The following is a 21199-nucleotide window of genomic DNA, read 5'->3' as shown; positions in this document are numbered from 1 at the left end:
TCTTTTCTTTGTTGCATTATTCATTTATTCAATTAAATAATTATAATATTCTACATTTTTTTATTATAAATAATTGCAAGCTTTTATCGATGCAAAAGTGAGTTAGGAATGTTGCGAAGATACGATAAAAGCTTCGATATAAATCGATTGCAAATTGAAAAATGTCTTATCGAATTTTATAGAAGAATCAATGCATTTTTTTCTATTCCATTATTTTCCGGATATTACGTTTTCTTGATTGTGCAAATAGATTGATTGATAAAAGATAATAGAAATGAATGGAATTTATTGTATTTTCACACATGATTGAATATAATTTATTTATTTTGAATAATTCATAGTAAGTACGAGGACGGTTTCGGTAAAAGAAGAAGTCGTACGTCGACCTCGCTATTGACACAAGCAAGTTCCGTTATTTTTTCGGTAATAGCCTAGTTTGATCGTACTATCTTATAATGGACAATTATTATTTCTTCTGAATCTTCGAGAAAGATTACACAAAGATAAACAAAGAATTACATTTCTTCTTTAAAAATATATTTCATGTAAAAAAGAAATGTATTTGTAAATGAATTTTATTACGCGATACGTTAAAGTAATTATAAATTCAGGAATTTGCGTATATAATTAATCGGAATTATGTTTCATCGGGTTGCATCATTACATTAAAATAAACTTTCCTTGTTTCTACTAAACTAAACTTTCCCAAAAAGAAAGAAAAAGAAAAGGTATTAAAAGGGGACAACCGGATTTACAGATCATCGTGTTATTGAATTGATGAGTAATATCAGAATTTTCAATATACAAAATATATTAATAATAAAATACTATATGTAGTATTAATAAATATTATTCATTATAGATATAAAATACCAATTATTATAAAATATACTACTATTATTTATTTAAATATAAAAACGATTAAAGGTTTATTATGACATTATATGTATTAATCAATTAAATGCATCTAAATACTCAATGAACCATTTTCAAAATGGCATACCTTTTTTTGGATAATAAAAAATAATAATGTACTTACGTCTGACTACCGACAACGAATCGCATCACGATCGAAACTGAACGTGATCAAATCATCAAATTTATTTACTTTTCGAAAGACAAAAACTATTAAAAAACTGTAGTCAATGTGTCACACAACTTACTAGTTAAACTTAATTCTAATCATTACGAAGATCAATCCGAAGAGTATACGTCTATTATTAAAGATTATATTACACCGTATCTGATACAATATTTTGATATCTCTGACATTTATCTCTTCCCTTTCCCCTCTGCTTTAGTTCACCTTTTTCTCTTCTTTTTTATGAAACATTCGATCGTCATAAAAAGCGAAACGCGATTCCAATATACATACCAACGTAGTTAATATATATATATATATGTATATATGTTACAATTAATGTGGAAAAACGTGGATTTTATAGAATAACATATATAAATAACAAAAAAAACCTTTAACATAACAAGAAAATAACAATCTTGATGATGAATTTCTGATTCATCTGAAGCCAATGCCGGATGTATATCGTACTTTAGATAAGAAATCCGTTTTTATTTTAATAAAGGTGAAATAAAATAAAAGAGAAAGGAAGGGAGGAGGGGGGGGGAAGGTAAGAAACATAGCAAGTTATTGATGCAACAATGTCACAAAGACAATCTCATTTAATAAAAATCTCTTCAACGATGACTACAGTCATCATTCGGATAAAATTGCTAAATAGAAATATATATATATAGAAAGAAAGAAAAAGATTTAATTAAAAAAAAAAAAAAAAAAAATATTTCTCGTCATCGTTCTAACTCGCGAAAAATCCAAATAATCAAGATATACTTTATAACAGTGATACCAAAGATACAATATCGTAACTATTATAACATGAATAATATTTAAAATTAGAAACAAAAAAACTCTTACCTGTTATTAATGAATGGGGATCTTCACAATTCTTCTCGATAGTACAGTAAGACTATACGTGATCGGAAGTTAATACATTCGAAGAAATTATTCAAACATTATATAGCTCGTAATTATTTTCATTCACTTTTATAATTTTTTTTTATAATTCAAATCGTCTCACGCGTATATTTCATTTCAAAGCGAAATACACTCGGTGAAACAAAATCGCATTTTTTGTTGTTATTTTTTTTTTGCGTTCCCTCACAGTATCCGTTTTTTTTTTTAAAAAACATTTAACACAACAACGATCACTACGTAATGGTTCTTATTTGGCGAACGATGGAAGAATGGGAAAAAGAAAAGAAAGAAAAAAGAAAGATATAAAAGGTATAAAAAGGAAGGTATAAAAATTAGTTAGATAGAGACAATAAATGAAAGAGAGAAATAGAAAGAGGAAAAAAGACAGAGATACTTGGTAGCTCTCAAAGTGAAAGTCCGAAGTCAGAGGTAATCGGTAGACGAACGACTGGCGATGTGGTTTTACGGATCTACCAAGAAGGTGTATAGGACGACGATTCACGAATGCCCCCGCATTCGAGTTCCTCCAAGCTTACTATGTTAACTTTCACGAGGAGAGTGGCGGATACATACAGATAGTGAGAGGGAGAGAAAAGATCAACTTGAATAGAAAAAGGTTGAGGAATATAAAAAGAAAAAGATCGCATTAAAAGATATTCGTAATATTCGACACGACCCAAAAAGAGATTCTAAACTCTCTATCGTGTTATATCTAAGACGATATTTACAAAATATATACAGATTTATTAATGAAAGGGTTCTAGTTTCAATTGAATGCGCAAACTTCTAGTAATGGAACAAAGATATCGATTTCTTATCAAGAGATTCGAGATAACAAACATTATTTTTATTACGTTTAAATCGATTCAATTAAATTCCTTTCTAACTGATAATATTTTTTAATAGAATAATATATACACGTGTTTACGTTTTCTATTAAAATTATAATTATATATTATATTTATTATATGCGTTGAATGAAGATGTATGGTTCGGCATTTAGTTTCTTTTTTTCTTTTTTTATAAATCAATACAATTTTAAATTGTTTCTTACCACTGAGTCCTCTGTAGAATCCTACATTTTATGATGTCTACAGTAGTTCTTGTAGAATATTTGAATTATTGGAATATGTTTTAATCTTTTTCAACTATACTATACTATATTGTATTCCTGTTAGTATATATTCTTTTAAAGAACGACATTTGAATTTTACGCCATGATAAATTATGAAATACTTCTAATGTATAAATTATATAGATGTAACGTCAACTTTAAAAAATTACTCGATGGTAGTGCTCTCTAGCGTATAACGTAACAGTACCTTTAATCGCGCGCAAATTAAAACGTGCAATTTATTTTTTTTTCATAATTATTATTAATTTTTTCTAATAATTCCTTACTCGTAATATGAAAATTCATAAGTATGCGAATATTATAATTACTTAAATAAGAAGTTGTACATATTAACTACAAATATTTTTTATTTGACTCAACATTTGCGTAATGCTAGTGATTTTTTATTAAATTTCTAGGAAATCACTAAGTGTATCTCTTGTTGCGCATCCTCCCTTTAGATGTTTAATTAAAGTGTGTACAGTAATGTATATAACAATACATAATACACACGATGACCTGTTTCGTGGTTGGTACTCCTAGAAAGCCGACGAACCTATAATTTTATTGTAATCGAATTAGCAAAATCGAATGACAAGAGTAAGAACATTGATAGTGAATTTAAGGATAGGTTTAGAGAAGAAACCAAGTTCTTATTATTTGACATAGTAAAATATATTTTGAGATAAAGATAAATCCAAAGATTAAACCCTAATGCGAGTAAGAGTAAAAGAAGATTTGCGATTTTGCTTAATAGGTGTGGTGCGAAAGGATATTTACAAATTACTTTAGCCAACTATGCTTCTTTACCTTATAATGTCTCCAGTGTGATTAGTGAAAAAGAAAGAAATAAAGAGAAAAAGAGAGAAAGAGATGACAAATGAGATTAATAGAGAAAAACAAATATGAGAAGGTTACAATTACTGTCATGATTTCAAAGATTGTTCGATATTTTTAGTAGGTTATCTAATGTATGTCATCTTCAATACGTGATAAACTTATTTCCAAGATAAAGATAGATGACATATGTAAGTACATGAGAGTTGGAGTTAATAAATCATTTAATTGGAGTGAAAATGCGGCGGTAGTGATGCGTTTAAAGGGGAAAAATAACGCTAAGTCGTTTCATAGCGTCTATAAGGTGCTTTCTCGTATATGCCGTAAGTACATCTATGGTAATTATACTATTTAATATATTTTTAAACATCTCTCAGATGCATACATAATGTCTATATATATATACATATAATATTATCTAGGAACAGTGGACAAAGTTCAACTTGATGGTTTCATGGCTGATGGTGCAGTACCGCCATTAAAGAATGGACACAACTCTAATAATATGGGATTTGCTACACAACCTGTAAGCCCAACTTCAGATGCCACTAGTACTGTATACGCAGTTGGACAATATGCCCCTAAAGTTTTGAGAAATTTAAATGGCCAACGATTAAAGAATCAGTTCACTGATGTCGGCCTTGTTGCCGATGGTAGCATCATTCATGCACATAGATCAGTTCTCGCAGCAGGAAGCGCTTATTTCAATGCTATGTTTACTGGTGGCCTTGTCGAAGAACAACAAGAATTGGTGGAAATTCATTCTATATCAGCTTCTATCCTTTCGCTTTTAATAGACTTTATCTATACCGGAAATGTTGATATTACTGAAGATAATGTTCAAGAATTGTTTGCGGCAGCTGATATGCTTGAATTGGACGAAGTAGTTTCTGGTTGCATTACTTACTTAGAACAACAACTTCATTATTCTAATGCCCTTGGAATTTATAGGTACAATTTGTCTGTGGCAACTTTATATTTTCAATCAGCAAAAATTTTAATTTTAATGTAATATTTCTCATAAAGGTTTGCAGAAGCACACAATAGGTTGGATCTATTAGAGACTGCCTTACGCTTTATACAAGTCAATTTTCCTCAAGTTTCTCAAGAAGAGGAGTTTTTAGACCTGCCCAAAGAGCATCTTGTTCGCTTTCTCAGCAGTGATTTAATTCATATCGACACTGAATTTCAGGTAATATTGATTTCATATTCACGAGATAATTACTTGAATTGATTACAGTAACAAAAAATATATATATATATTTTTGTACAGGTCTTCCAAGCTGCATACAATTGGATTATTCATGATATACCTGCACGACGCTGCTATGTCTTTGAAATATTAGGTCATATACGGTTGAGACTTTGTTCATTAGCACGTTTAGAACGGATAATATTGGAATGTAAAGATGCCAGTCTTATTGTTGCTTTGCGTTCCATAGAAAAAGATTTAATATGTAACAAAGGATGTCTTGTACCACTTCATGCGCAGCCTAGACTTTGCGCTAAAAAAAATATTTTGGTCATTGGTGGATCTAAAAGGGAACAAGCAGCAGATAGTTGGGGCAGAGCTGCTGAAAGCACTTATGAGAGTATTGAAAAATATGACACTTTTACTGGGTACATTAATTCATTGATTTTCCAATTTTTCATTTTCTTTTAATGTTGCCATAACAATGTTATTCTGGCAATTACAGCGAATGGAGCGAAGTAGCACCAATAAGCATAGGACGTATATTACCAGGTGTAGCACTTCTAGATGGTAAAGTATATGTAGTTGGAGGAGAACTGGAATCGTGTATCATTGCTAACTGTGAATGTTACGACCCCCGGGATAATGTATGGACATCGATTGCTTGCATGGAAGAACCCAGATGTGAATTCGGACTTTGTGCCTTGGATAATAGCTTATATGCATTTGGTGGTTGGGTAGGGGAAGATATTGGTGGTTCCATAGAAATTTATGATCCTATTACTAATACCTGGACGCTTGAAGGTGAACTTCCGGAACCACGTTTCAGTATGGGAGTTGTTGCGTTTGAAGGTTTATTTTCTAAAACATATGTATACATATATATATATACACACTATTGATAATACATTATTATAATTACAAATTATTTTTATTCAGGATTAATCTATGTAGTAGGTGGTTGTACACACAACAGTAGGCATCGACAAGATGTGATGAGTTATAATCCAGTAACCAGAGAATGGAATAACTTAGCTCCTATGTTAACACCACGATCCCAAATGGGAATTACTGTTCTCGATGGTTATATTTATGTGGTTGGTGGTACCAATAAAAATCAAGAAGTTCTAAATTCCGTTGAACGGTATTCCTTTGAAAAGGTAAATAATATGTTTCATTGTGTTGTAATTATGTAAGAATTTTTGTATATTTTACATATTATATCGCATTACAGAATAAATGGAGCATGGTGGCATCAATGAACATTGGTCGTTCATATCCTGCAGTTGCTGCAGCTGATAGTAGATTATATGTTATTGGGGGGGATCAATCACAAGAAATCAATTTTTACCGTACACAGATAACTATTTCTACTGTAGAATGTTATGACCCACATTTAAATAAGTGGCATGAATGTGCTTCACTACCAACCAGCAGAGGTGAAGCAGCAGCTATTGTTGCTCCCTTTTGAGTGAAATTTTCAAACAAAATTGTACACTTCATACATATTTCGTATACATACACGTGTTCCTGTCTAAACTGCAAATCATTGCAAGTTGTTAATGCGAGCAAGAGCATACACCATGACTAATTGGATGTGTTTTAAAAAAATAAAAAAAAGATCATGTATTTCAAATTAATAATATATTGATATATATATATATATATATACATATATATCAATATATTATATATAGATATATATATATATATATATAATATAACATTTTCCTATATATAGACTACGCCTACGTAAAATTTAAGTAATTATAATACATAATAACTTCCTTTTGTAATATAAACAAAGTGCTAAGTGATTTGAAAAGAAAAAAGATTAATGATTATTCTACTAATGTGACTTATAAAGAAAATATGAAGAGGTTGCATTAATTTTATCAATGCTCCTTTATTGATACAACTGATGAGATGTTACTCGTCATTAAAAAAAAAAAAAAAAACAAAAATATTTCCAAATGTTTTAAATAGATTTATTATAAAATGATTTTATTAGTTGTAGAATGGACTGACAACATTTATATTACATATACTCATTTACCAAAGTTATAATATTATTCTACTATAAATTTGTCACGCCAAAATAAAATAAAAAATAGAAAAAAATATATATATACATAATCAAAATTATATCACACGAAGGAAGGTGTTATAAAGAGCTAATACTCGTCAACTGCGAGTTATATTTAAGAACCTATTTCAAGATAAATATATGTATTTTGCTTTTATTCAATGACCCGCGCATGTGATCTTACTTTTTGTGAGTCTATCACTGTTTAGCATAATATTGCTTATACAGCTAAATTTATTTGAATTGAAAGGTAAATGTTAATAAAAAGTATACATTTCTTATATACGATTTCTTTTGTTTCGTTGAGTAATCGATGATTAAGTCGATCTATCCATGAACTTTTTATTTTAGCCCATTTAGAAGATTATATATCTAATCTATCCACTTTTTGAATACATCATTTAAATAATTTCAAAGTTATTTATAATATAGATATTCTAAAATATTTCGTTTAGACGTAAAATAAGTAATCGACGGGTTTTATTTTGCTTTTTCTTTTTTTTTTTTCATCTTTTTTTTATTTAAAATTTTCGACACATCATTATATATATACATTACTCTTGCCTACATTCATTTAAAAACTGCTGTTACATTACATATTATAGACATACCTATAATCTCTTAAAATAGTTTAATTGCGACTACTCTAAATCTTACAAAGTGAGAATTCAACGATCGAAGATAAAACCTGTTTTAAGATAATAATTTTATCTTTTTAATTTTTTTTTCTTGCTCCGTTTACAATAGTACAAAGAAAAAATTAAGATGATCATCAAAATTGAAAAAAAATTTCTTTTTATTTTCCTAATAAAATTCAAGTTATAATAAATAAAATTTAATTATATATATATATATTTTTTATATATATTTCTTTTTAAACTCGCTTAAAGTCTAAGGAAATTTTTATTTTTATCACGAATCTAAAATTGTTTTTTTCTTTGCAGTATAGGAAATATTATTGCATTCTCTACTGATAGCATTTTACATGTTTTAATGAATTTCTCAACTTGTCTTGTACATTAAATATCAATATATATATATATATATACTTTGTACGTATATATACATATATATTATACGTATGTATATGTGTATATATAATATATATACACATAGATGTATGCGCGACTTTCTATATTTCGCATACATTTGACGAATACGCGTTACACATATAACGACGCAAAATATATTAGGCACAATTTTTCTTTAATGTCGATAAATTTTAATGTCATCATTATTTTCTCCACTAATAATAACGGAGCAAAAGAGCGGTACGTTACATACAATGGTTTTTAAAATTTTTAGAAGATTTATTTGCGAGAAAATATAAAAAGAAAGAAAGATCGTTAATTCAATTTAAAAATAAATTAATGACAATCGAGGATAAGATGGTGAAGCAAAATATAAAAAATGAAATATAAAATGAAATATAAAATATAATGTTATACCATTTTGTTCTTAATGTGCGTGTGTTCTATTTATTATACTTAAAAGTATATATATTACTTTAAAAACTAATTTTTATTTTTATTCGGAACTAATATTATTTTTTATAAATATACGTTTTCTTAAAAGTGTTCAGAAACGTAATGTAAAATATAATATTTTATTAACAAATTTTTAAATATTATATTTTAATGAAATGTATAATAATTTATAATTGTTATTATTATTATTTAGACAAATTATTGTTCATTTAAATATTTCTCTCGACAATATACTATTTATAAATACAATAATATGTTATTGTATTTATATTTCATTAATTTCATTATCAATAATATATTACTACCACTTTATGAACTAAACATAAAGAAAAAAAGATAAAGAGGTATATTAAACAAAATTAAAAGTTTATAGGCAAAAAGCTTTTAAAAAGAAACGTATATTCGAAATATATGAGAAGTATACATTTATAAAACTGCAAAAGCAAATATGTATTTGTTTGTATTTTTCTTTCTTTTTAATATTATCTTTATTACTATGACGGGGAGATAGCATAATAACATTACTCGTGTTACATTTGTTCGTTTTGTTTCTTTTTTTCTTTTGTTTTATATAAAAATAGTATCTCCTTTAAAACTTTTGTTATATATGCAACTCTCGAGAATCTAGTTGCGTATACCCTTGTATAGGCTCATTTAAAAAAGAATTCAAAAGAAAGAGATAAAAAAAAAAATAAAAATAAGAATAGTTTCCTTTTTCTTTTTGAAAATTTAAAAATGTAATTTTCTGGACACCTTTTTATAGAGAGATAGAGAGAGAGAAAGATGAATAGAAACAATAATAAAAAATAAAACAATTTGACTTATCGCGAATAATATAAAAACATTTCTAATATAGATACACAGAGATAGTTCCCGTGGAATAATTTTCTATTATTTATAACTATATGCACGCACATTTAAATGGCTAATGGTTCCCGTATTAATAATATAATGCTGCTTTATAGAATATCAACAGCGGAGAATGTTTTATTTTTTTTTCTAAAACGCCCGAGACGAAGGGTGGAAAGAGTAAGGGGTTGAGAGAAGCTTCATCCGAGAGGGATGAAAAAAATCAATTTGGAAATATACAAATGCCTATTTTCGTAATTATAAACAAATATTATTTTGATGCATTGTAAAATAAATCTTTTCCTTTCTTTTTGTTTTTTTTTGCTTGAACTAAAATAGATATAATCAAACGAGACTAATAATGCCGTTGTTAAAATTCAAAAACGAGTGTTTTTCTATGGTGTTTTATACGATTGGAATTACATAAAAGATTTGTTCGGTTCTTAAGAGAAATTAAATACATACATATACATATATGTATATATGTATATATATTCCGAACTATAGAAATATACATATATAAAAATTAAACGCTTTATTGTACATTATTGATAATATCAGTCAGCAAATGATCTCCCATAGAATTTGAATTCTATGAAAATATAGACCGCTTTGCATATTTTCATACATTGCAGACCAAGGTCTGACTAATCATCAATAAAATTGCTGTTTTGATGCTTCCAGTTTCAATTTAATACGTCAATTAATTTTTTTTGCTTTTTTTTATTATATTTTATTTTAGACTTTTTGATTAATTTCTATCTCGATTATGGACAAATTACTAGTTTAAATGAAATTTCATTGAAAATTTTTTAACACGTTAAACGTGTCACGCTGCACCGTTCCCTACGGATCTTATGTTCTTCTATAGCTGACAGATCATCGTGGCCTAAACGGAAAGCTTCATGAAAGAAGCTTGTCGCTTAACATGTTAAAAAAAAAAAAAAAAAAAAAAAAAAAAAAAAAAAAACAAAAGAACGATAAAAATCAATGAAAATAGAAAAAGAAAATTTTCGAGACCCGGTCCGCAATGTTAAAATACATCGTCATATTTAAGATATATGCATTTCATCGAAATTTATTAGCTACATCATCATAACGAATTTAAGTAAATACTAATAAGAATAAACACATGCATACGCACATAAATACACCTACATACATATGAACACATTTCCCTTTGTGCTCATAGCAACAAACATTTTTCACAGTTCACAAATGTATAAGTCACAGCGCCGCATAATCTCGCATGCGGTGCATCTCTCTAATAACTATTTAAGCAATAATTCTTTTCACACTATATCATAATTATCGAAATAAATGGAACTTAATATTAACTACTTTCTTAGGCTCTGAACGCGACATCCCCCTTTTTTATATAATTAAAATCTAAATAAAGACTTATTTTTCTTTCTTTTTTTCTCCCTTTCTTGTTTTCTTTCCTTTTCTTGCAATAGATTTGTACCCGCAATAACAAGACGGTTTTTTTTTGTTTTTTGATACGCCGTGCCGTATCGCAAAGAAGAAGATATATTTGTCTTCTCTCTTTTCTTAAACGGATTCTTTCCATTTCTTTCATATTGTATATAAATGTTAAATAAACCTCGGTAAGGCAGTGACGGTACGTTGGTACGCGTATGGCAGAGGAGGTGGGGCGGAAATATGTCCTTGATGTTGACGAGGAAGCGAAGAACGATTTAGACCTACTGTTCCGGTCGAAGGTGAAATATGTTGTAGAATATGTGACGTTCCATCGCCAAGATCTAATTCTTGATGTTCCATCAATTGTAATGCTCCAAACGATGCAGTAGCCATTGCTACATCTGGCATTACTCCGGATAAATGACCATCGCTGCATGAGCTATTTTCTTGTTGCTAGAAAACAATTTCAATCATTCTTCTAATTATTTAAACAACGTATCTACGTAAGAAAAGAACCAAAAATTATTCTAAATATTTATATATATATGTGTGTGTGTATATATGTATATTACTTACTTTATTATTGTACAAAAAATACAGTTACATTAATACTGTTGCAATCATAAATTTCAAGAGAAAGAAAGATAAAATAAAGAAGAAAAAAAAAAAGAGTTCTAAATGGTATAGAAAACGCTACGGTCTATACCACCAAGGAATGTACACGAATTTTAGATCAAGCTAAGAGAAAGCGTTCACAAATTAATGATATTATTTCTTACCTCTACAAGAAGTCTGTTATTCTCTCCTTCAATAACTACGGCCGGAAGTTCGTGCCTATCAGCGTAAGATGAAGCCGGCCGAGGAAATGTCATATTTCTTCCGTAATACGAAGGTGCGGAAGTTCTCGCATTAATATCCATATCCGGCGAATTAATATCTTCGATTCCAGTCATATTACTATCTTGCTGTTTCATAAAAGACGCAGTGTTCTGCAAAATAGATCAACATTTATATTCATTAATTAGGTGCCTTTGATCAAATCTTTATCTTCATTAATTCGATTTAATACACATATAAACGAATATAAAAACGATAAAGAAGAAATGCCATCTACTAGAAGATCTATTAAAGAATCTATCAAAGAATCTATCAAAGAATCTATCAAAGAATCTAATTTGCAAATGTACCGGTAAGTTTGATATTATATATATTATTACGTCAGCGAAATATGTAAATGCAATACATTTGCAAACTTATATCGAATGCTAAATTATCATTTTCTTAGAGATATATATATAATAATACTGACGCAAAATGTGAATATCGATTGTTATCAATTCTCATTTATAATGCAAACGTTATTTAACAAACTACTTAGTTCGCTTTTCAAAAAAGAATTGACGCGTCATTTGAATAAAATATTTTGTCACTATTCCTACAATAATTATTAGTTTCTAATTATAACATTTGAGTCAAACTTTTATTTTTTTCAAACATTTATATAGACTCCGTAATGCACAATAATATATGTTATTATTCAAGAGGTAACGTTCATACGTTCTCGGTGAATATAAATTAGAATTACGATTAAATAGTGAATTTAATGTAATGATAAGGAAGAACGCAATGACAAAGAGAACGATGACTACCCGGTTAGTACATTAATACGAATAAATTGCAACTGCAAATTAACGTAAAGTAGAATGATAACGTCCTACTGCTGTGACCTAACTCTGGCTTTAATCCAGCGAATGCAACTAGTTGAAAAATAGAGATGTCATTAATAGAGTATAGTATGGGGGAAAACAAAGGTCAAAGTCAGGCGCATCGAGTTGAAAGCTTGTCTCTCAGTTCTTGCAGTTCCATCGCGCCTAACTGATCTGTCATGTGAGTCTGCGTTCAATTACTAAACAAACATTTCATTATATTGATAGATGATAATATTTACACGATTTTTACTCGAGTATTCCGATGTTTCTAAGTTTCATCGCTGGTTAAAATTAAATAGTAAACTATTTTTGAATATCTTTCCCGTATTTGTTAAACGAATCATTTAAATGGAACAAGTAAAATTCGCTAATCTTGTTGTTTAATTTATTTTAATTCTCTGAATAAAAATTTATTCTTTCATATAATCGCGTCATATTGTAGTTAGATTAAATATTCATTTATAACTTATCTGCATACATGGTCCAATTTATACAAGAGAATTTTAAATAGATTCTCTTTGGCCTACAATTCGTTCGGACTTGCGAATGTTACGATAAATTCATAACAGCAAAGTTTAATGTATTATTGTGTTTAAACGTTCCGTAATATCGAAGACAACTTACTGTATTTTTAATTGTATTTAATTAATATATGTATCAAATCTTTCCTTCTCTCTTTTTTGGACAATTTATATTTTTATCGAATAAATTTTGAGCGATTATTATCTCAAAAATGTAACTAAAACAACAAGTGACGATTTCATAATTAATAATTATACTTCATCGCATGTCTATCCTAATAAATAACTTGGAAAATAACAGATCATTTTTGTTCTCACGCACAATTGCACACCGCACATCAGCACGTCAGACTTTTCGAATGTTCTGTTAAAAACACGCTAATACATACTATCAAGCAATATTTGAATTGTAAGTTGTTCGTCTTACAAATAAGTTTATTATTTTAAATGTTTTAACAATAGGAAAATAAAAAAAGCCTAAAGATAAATTTTCTGATATAAAAAGAGATATAAAATAGAATTGAATTTTATTTTATTACGCGATTTGAAACTATTTGGAAACAATAAAAGAAAGAAACGAGAAAAAAATCTATAAGATAATCCAATTTATTTATTTATTTATTTTTTCATATGAAGCGTAGAAATTGTATCAACTTAGTGAAGCTATTTTTTTAAAAAAGGATATATATTATACCGATAAGATACCCACGAAGAACATACTTCTCGGTGTGTGATAGGTCTTATCCAATCATTAAATTGTTTATTGTGGTTAAATCGCTTAGGAATATATCTCATGTGCAAGTACTAAATTTTTAATTTAAACCTTTACAAGATAACTAATAAAGAGAGAAAGATAAACGAAGTAAGTTTTATGATAGAAAATAATTATTTTATAACTAGGCCATCATTATAAGCTGATTTCCCGTATCAATTTATTGATAGATTATACGAATCGCTTACGTCGTCAATTTTATGTGATAAATTCTCCTATCTTTATATCATTACGATTAATATCGTTTTTATTATATTATTATAATATTAGATCAGAAAATATTGTATTTGCAATACTTGATAATAATATACATGTGCCGGTAACTAGGTTACAAAAAATTGAACAAGTTAATTTTATATACGATTTATTTTATATTATTATATTATTTATATATATATATATATATTATAAAATAAATCATAAGAACAATTTTGTTTAATTTTGCGACTTAACCCATTGTTATAGTTATCGAAAAATTGTAATAAATGTATCGTGGCAACTTATTTCTGAGAAAGATAAAGAACTTTTGTTTGAAATTTATCGCTTATGTTAAATAGTTTCTAACTGTTAAATATTCATGCATTAAACACCGAAGACAACACAACGCAAAAGCGATAGATTCTAACGTGAGCGAAAGAGTTCTCATTTTTTATTCATTGTAACCGACACAAAAGAAGTCATTTACATGTTCATAATAATAAATGTCGATTCGAAATTAATTTATCTATTTATTCATACTTTGTTATTAGTTATGGTAAATTAAAATTTTGTATCAAATTCAACTATGATATAAAATATCTATTTACAAATTTTTGAAATAATATAAAAAATAAATATATATACATCCAATTCTGTTTTTACACGAATTTTCTTTTACACGATTTTGATTTAACACGAATTAGGAAAAAAAATTTAATTCTCTTTTTACACGACTTATTTTGATTTAACACGATCCACCCAAATTCTAAGAAGTAAATTTTACTTTACTTTTATTTTTATAACTACGATATTGAAGACGAGGAATTAATTAATAAATCGGCCGGGCCAAATGTAACCAAAATGTCTCATGTTAGAAGGAATCGGTCAGTGAGGCACATCTCAGATTATTTTCACATTTAGCACACGTTTAGTAATCCATAAGAATATTCATTGTGCCCTTAAACATGGCGTATATATTCAGTCGTTTGCGAAAAAACGCGGATTGGCATTTGACAATGAATAAAATTTTTGTATGCGTAACTCATATTATATTGCCTAATTTTTATATTCATGAATTAGTGACATGTTTTTTTCCTTTTTAAATGATAATTTACTTTGTATGATACATGTGCAATCTTTATGAAATAAAATGTTTAAGATCCTAACATGAAAACTCATAGTTTATTGTATTATTTTTGCTGATTTCTTAAAACTGGAACCAATCTTCTATTTTTCCATATATGGAATATATTTTTTTACACATATTTTTCGGGAACTATATCTATCGTGTAAAAATAAAATTACGTGTATATATATAGAGAGAGATATAAATCTATAGTTTTATCGTATTTTGAAAAGGATAGATAGATAAAAGTGAGTGTCATAATCATTGATATTTCATCAGACCTATTGTATTCAACACTCCCATTCGATTTTTTTAATTAGAAAACATTTCGTACTAATGTAACGTTAGGCATACAGTTAAATTAAATGTTACTTTAATTGTTATATTTTTTAATTCGCTAATCGCGATTATTTTGACAACAACAAAAATACTCCACCCTAATATTTTTATATATTTGTTTTTATTTAAATGTATGATAATAAAAACTATCGCATGCTTTGTTATAGGGCAGAAATGTGCAAACTAGAAACGTCGCTACCAATAGAAGACTTTGAGGGACTTATGAAACAATCACTTGGATCTGGTTTAGAAATAAAGCACGTAACATGGAAACATTTAACTGATCCAGGAGAAAATTTTGGCAGTCTTATAGTGGCAGTTACTATCAATTTCATACAAAATTTTTCATCAAAGACGATGAACTTAGTTGTTAAACTTCCACCAGAATCTCCCTATCAAATGGATTTATTTAATAGTCCATTGACATTTAAAAAAGAATTGAAATTTTATAGTGACGTTGCACCAGCACTTGCAGATATTTATCATTCGCTTAATTTGAAAAATGAATTTTTCATACCACGCTTCATTGGGGGAAGATTAGGTTTAAAAAGTCCTGACAAATTTGATTCTCAGGCTGCCATTATTTTAGAGAATCTTACATTATCTGGTTATACCGTAGAAGATCGAATTATGGGAATGGATTTGGATCATGTTAAATTTGCTGTTAAAAAATTGGCTAAGTTACATGCAATGATAATTGGTTTAAAAGTCAAGAGACGAGATTTCTTTGAAAACACTGTACTACCTACTCTAGTACCCCCAGGTAATGAAACTGCGCTGAGGGCTGTTAAGGATATGATTAATAAAGCTCATGAAAATTTAAAATGTATAGAAGAAGCTAAACCATATTTAGAAAGTATTGAAGCTACATTAAAATCTTTCAGCATGGATAATGTAATTAATAAAGAAGATTTATGGACAACAATTGTACATAATGATTTTTGGGTTAACAATATGTTGTTTCGCCATGATGCTTCTGGTAATATAATTGATTTAAAAATAGTTGATTTTCAACTTTGCATTTGTAGCTACGGCATAGAAGATCTTATATTTTTCTTAATCTCAAGCTCTAAAAAAGAAATTCTTGATAATAACTTAGATGATATGATTGATTTATATTACGATTCTTTTATCGACGTTTTAAAAACGTTAGAAATTTATACGGAGCATTACAATAAAAGTAAATTTTTAGAATTGTTGAATAAACATGCACATAGAAAATTTTCACAGTGCATTTTTATGGTTCAAGTAATACAAGCTTCTCGAATCAGTCGTTCAGAATTGAAAAATAATGATAATAATGTAGATTTGCTTAAAAGAGAATCAAACAATATAGGCAATCAAAAATTGTTACATATAGTGAAAACATTTGAAAGAAAGAATTGGTTATTAAAATAAAATAATATTTTGTTTAAATTAAAGGATAGAATGTTCAAATTATGATGCGTGTTATATCATTATTTACGATTATAAACAATACTTATGGAATATAAATATGTAATCAATATTACATACTAGATTATTTAAATTAGTAAAATAAATCATACTCACTTCTAAGATATCCGCTACCGCATCCGGTAAATTGAACTCTCTAACGACTCTTAGACGCACCTGCCTATTTATTTCGCTTCGCGAAGATAAAGGTAAATCTATAGCTCGTAGACAACTTGGAGATTGCCTTAATTTTTGTTCCCGTTTAAGCATAGCAGCCATTGTTGATGAATCTGGAACTAAATATTTTTCATAATGTAATATTATTTGTAAGACTAAAAAATAAATATAGCATAGTTTATTTATAGGAAAAAAAGAAAAACTATACACAACATATACGATACATTCCTGTAAAATATTATCGAAAACTAATTAATATATAAATGTAATTGAAATAAAAGAAAATGTAATATTTCAAAAGATTATATAAATAAGTGAAAAATAAAAAGTACCTGGAAATGCAGCTGCAAGTACATCTACACCAGCAGTGCCCATAGTTCTTGGCTTTTCATCAACCATATATAATGCATCTGGTATATCCGCAACATACCGTGTTCTTTGCAATCTGATAAGATCTGTATCTTGAACTATCTGTTCCTCGACTAAAGACTACAAAAAATTCATTAAACAATAAATATATTTATTATATAAAATACGTATTTAATATACATTCAATAGAAAATAAGAATTACTCATAATAAAGTTGTTCGTATATTATAAATATAATTATTTGTACCTTAATTTCTTCATAATAAGGCATGAATAATCTTGGTCTAACAAAAAACCCATTCTTTTTTCCACCTCTTATCCAAGCATTTGTATATAAGCTATCTCTTCCATCTCCTATCATGTGACTAGGAGGAGTAGAAACCAAGCCTCTTCTGATAGCCTAATAATAAATAAAAAAACAATTAATGATTTTATTCTTTATCTTTTATATTCTTTTTTAAGTGACTTTATATATATAAAAAAATACTAGTTATGTATCTTATATTTAATTATTAAAAAAATAATATCTCACCTGAGTTAATACTTCACTGTTGTGTGGCAAGATATGGTCAATTCTGACAAGTGGTAGTAGTTCACTAAGTATTTCCCGTAATTCAATATCACTAAGATCTTTCTTTTTAACTCCCTTTCTTGTTACAGAGTGTACCGTATGATTTAATAAATTTGGTTCCCTATCTTCCATACGTCGAACTAATTCATGTTCGCCCCATTTTAAAACTGCCTGTAATATTTCCAACTCACTTGCTTGTAGAAAATGACTTTGCAAAACATTAACTAGATGTGCATGATCCAATTGATGAAGAATCGACGAAGAAGCGATTGATTGAAATTCTTCTCTTAGATAATGTAATGCTTGTCTATGAACCCATGCTGATCCATGGGGTTGACTACCCCATCTATAAAAGAGAGAGAAAGAATAATTATTTTTAATTATACCTTTGCACTTCTATATTTTTTATTAATGAAAATAAAATATTGTATCTAAAAGTATTCTTATATTTAATATATGCATGATAATATTATTTTACTTTTAAAATGAATTCACCTGAGTACTGTTGGAAGTGATTCTAATGTCAGACAATCTAGAATAATATCTTCACAGCCTTGAGATAATATATCTAACTCAAGAAATCTACCAATTTGATATAATTCCATTGCTTCTTCTAAAGGACTTGGTCTCATTCTCCCTGTATGAGTTAAGGCTTGCACCTATTAATTTATATTGTAACGTTTAAGAAATATTATATTGTAATAATGAGAATATATAAATAATGTAATTACCTCACCAAGACTACCTGCACTATTTCCACAACCATTGCCTCTCAGTATTAATGAGAGATCGACGGTATCTAAATAAACAGCATGTAACAAAACTCTAGCATATCTTTTCGGTATTACACTTTCATCCAAAATAATTCTAGTAGGTATATGTAACGTTCTTTCCGTACGATCTTCTCCGGACTTGGTACGCCTTTGTATCAAATTTCTAAAAAATGGCGATCTCGCAGAAAGTATTGCTTTATGGCATGGTAGCTCTAATTTCGGTCGAAATCCGTATTCAGAACAGCCGCTGTCTGGTCTTTGACAATCGCTGTCTGATGTAAATACTAATGCAGCGTCAGCATAATCACCGGTATCAAGTAAATATCTAAGATCTTGTTCTAAAGGATTTAATGATCCAAATTCTTCCCCAAGTCGTTGTAATATATTTGTTCCAAATGTTGCATCATGTGGACAAATATCACCAGTGTACAGGTATCGCAATAAAGCAGAAAATGTCTGAACTTCTAAATTAGGTGTTCTCAAATCTAAACATATTCGAGCACCATAACCTACAGTAATAAAGTAAAATAATAAAGACATATATAAAATATATTGTTTAATAATTTTAAAATTCTAAAATAATTAATAGAAAGAAGAAATTTTGGATATGTACCAGGATATCCTGCTAATAAATCCCTAAAATATGGACAACGTGCGGATAATATGGCCCTATGAATGGGAAAGCATGCACCTTGATAAACAAGATCGGCATCTGAACACTGCTTGTAATCGTACAGTAAAGATAGATCTTGTTTGAATGTAGCAGCTGGAGGTCTGGCTAATTCTGCTTGAACATGAAGATCCTTTAAAGCAGCTAAGGCTTCGTATTCTTCTAATAGTGCTATTGTCTCTAAATGGCTCCATGTCGATATCATGTCTCTAAAAATCCTGCCGTGATCACATACTTTAGATGAACGACGTTTTCTAATAAACTTTTTACGCAGTGTAGCAAATCCTGTCATTTTCTTTTTTCTTTCTCTATAATAAAAGATATAAACAAATTGATCGCATAATCAGCTTATTAAATATTTTATCTTTTAAATAGAATATTTAATACCTAATAGCAAGTCCATGTTGATCGTAGTTGCCAGAGGGCGAAAGCCTAGCTGCTTGAACCGAATCACCACCAACGCTTGGAACACTTGAAGATGCGGATGCACCCATTCTACGGATCATATGAGAAGCATCTTCTCCCCATCCACTCATGAACCAGCAACCTCTTTTATTATCACTATTTGTTTCCCTTGTTTCTCTACTTTGCAATGCACATGGAGTTAAAATCCTCAATACATTCATAGTTCAACTACCAACCTGAAATAATCATATTAAAATACTCTGACTAATTCTTTATTATATATAACAGCAATTATTTATTTTCTTATCTGTAATTTGTTAACAAAGACGTAAATTAAAAGTGATTATCTGTAAGTAAATATGTAAATTTACTGAAAAATTAAATGCCCTATTGTCACATTAAAATGTTATTACAGTATAAAAACAAAACAACACTGAATGCATATTCAAATGACAAAAGCAAATATGTCTTATCACGGATATTATCATCAAAAATTCTATTTTTCGTGTTAACGTAAAAATAAAAGAAAAAATAAATCATTCTCTACTATATTTTGCGAATGCAAAATATTAAAATGATAGAAAGAAAACTAAATCTAATGACCTATATCGACTATTAACATGGAAACATAGCAACAATTAATATTGAAAATAAATTTTAGTACCTTGGTCCTTTTTAAACATGCCTTTCACCCATCATTTCCATATTTGTACTGTAAAACGTGTTTGTGTGTGGATATAAATTGAAGCCAATGATCATCACAATGCATAACGACGGCCATGTTTACACTCAAACTGCAGTGTATAGTTTAATAAAAGTTCAAAGCGTAAAGAATTTCATTTATATATCCACATATCCATGATCAGAATAACCGTTTAATAACACGATCTAAATTAAAATTAATGATTACATTTATCCGATTAACATAGTTTTATTATAAATACGATTTAACTTAATACGAATCAGCTGTTCCATTTTTTCACAAATTATTATCGTACTACACCGTATATGCACTATATTACGAAGCGATGCTTCGTTAAACATAGGTTACGCCTACACTGCCATCTAACTCAGTTTACCTAAACAGTAACCAAGTGGTAATAGGTATTAGAATCCTGTGTATACAGTGTATAGTATATACCATCAAATATA

General features: G+C 28.5%; 3 protein-coding genes across 4 annotated transcripts; 2 read left to right on the top strand and 1 right to left on the bottom strand.

Annotated features, from left to right (window-relative positions):
• Window positions 1-3631: 3631 nt before the first annotated feature.
• On the top strand, window positions 3632-6779 carry LOC106793913 (actin-binding protein IPP). Of its 2 annotated transcripts, none has more exons than XM_014761202.1 (7): window positions 3632-4285; window positions 4370-4898; window positions 4974-5139; window positions 5221-5567; window positions 5645-5991; window positions 6079-6299; window positions 6374-6779. In XM_014761202.1, exons 1-7 carry the CDS (start codon window positions 4084-4086, stop codon window positions 6608-6610), a joined length of 2049 nt encoding a protein of 682 aa, XP_014616688.1. In that variant the 5' UTR covers window positions 3632-4083; the 3' UTR covers window positions 6611-6779. The 2 variants fall into 2 exon arrangements, with proteins under 2 accessions (XP_014616688.1, XP_014616689.1); XM_014761203.1 differs by having other exon boundaries at window positions 3633-4270.
• Window positions 6780-10971: 4192 nt separating this feature from the next.
• LOC106793885 (BTB/POZ domain-containing protein 7) lies at window positions 10972-21121 on the bottom strand. The gene is made up of 11 exons (XM_014761160.1): window positions 20712-21121; window positions 20030-20283; window positions 19586-19950; window positions 18931-19481; window positions 18695-18858; window positions 18161-18545; window positions 17876-18028; window positions 17592-17748; window positions 17200-17378; window positions 11763-11972; window positions 10972-11436 (listed from the first exon to the last, which is right to left on the bottom strand). Exons 2-11 carry the CDS (start codon window positions 20266-20268, stop codon window positions 11155-11157), a joined length of 2685 nt encoding a protein of 894 aa, XP_014616646.1. The 5' UTR covers window positions 20269-20283; window positions 20712-21121; the 3' UTR covers window positions 10972-11154.
• On the top strand, window positions 12729-17598 carry LOC106793888. Its single transcript, XM_014761164.1, has 2 exons — window positions 12729-12870; window positions 15816-17598. Coding segments are annotated over exons 1-2 (1233 nt in total). The 5' UTR covers window positions 12729-12868; the 3' UTR covers window positions 17047-17598.
• Window positions 21122-21199: the final 78 nt, after the last annotated feature.

Source organism: Polistes canadensis, unplaced genomic scaffold (assembly GCF_001313835.1).
Source record: "Polistes canadensis isolate GaletaPanama2010 unplaced genomic scaffold, ASM131383v1 scaffold_20, whole genome shotgun sequence".
Classification (NCBI taxonomy): domain Eukaryota; kingdom Metazoa; phylum Arthropoda; class Insecta; order Hymenoptera; family Vespidae; genus Polistes; species Polistes canadensis.
The sequence above is the reverse complement of the archived record's forward strand: the minus strand, read 5'-3'. Positions and strand labels throughout refer to the sequence as shown.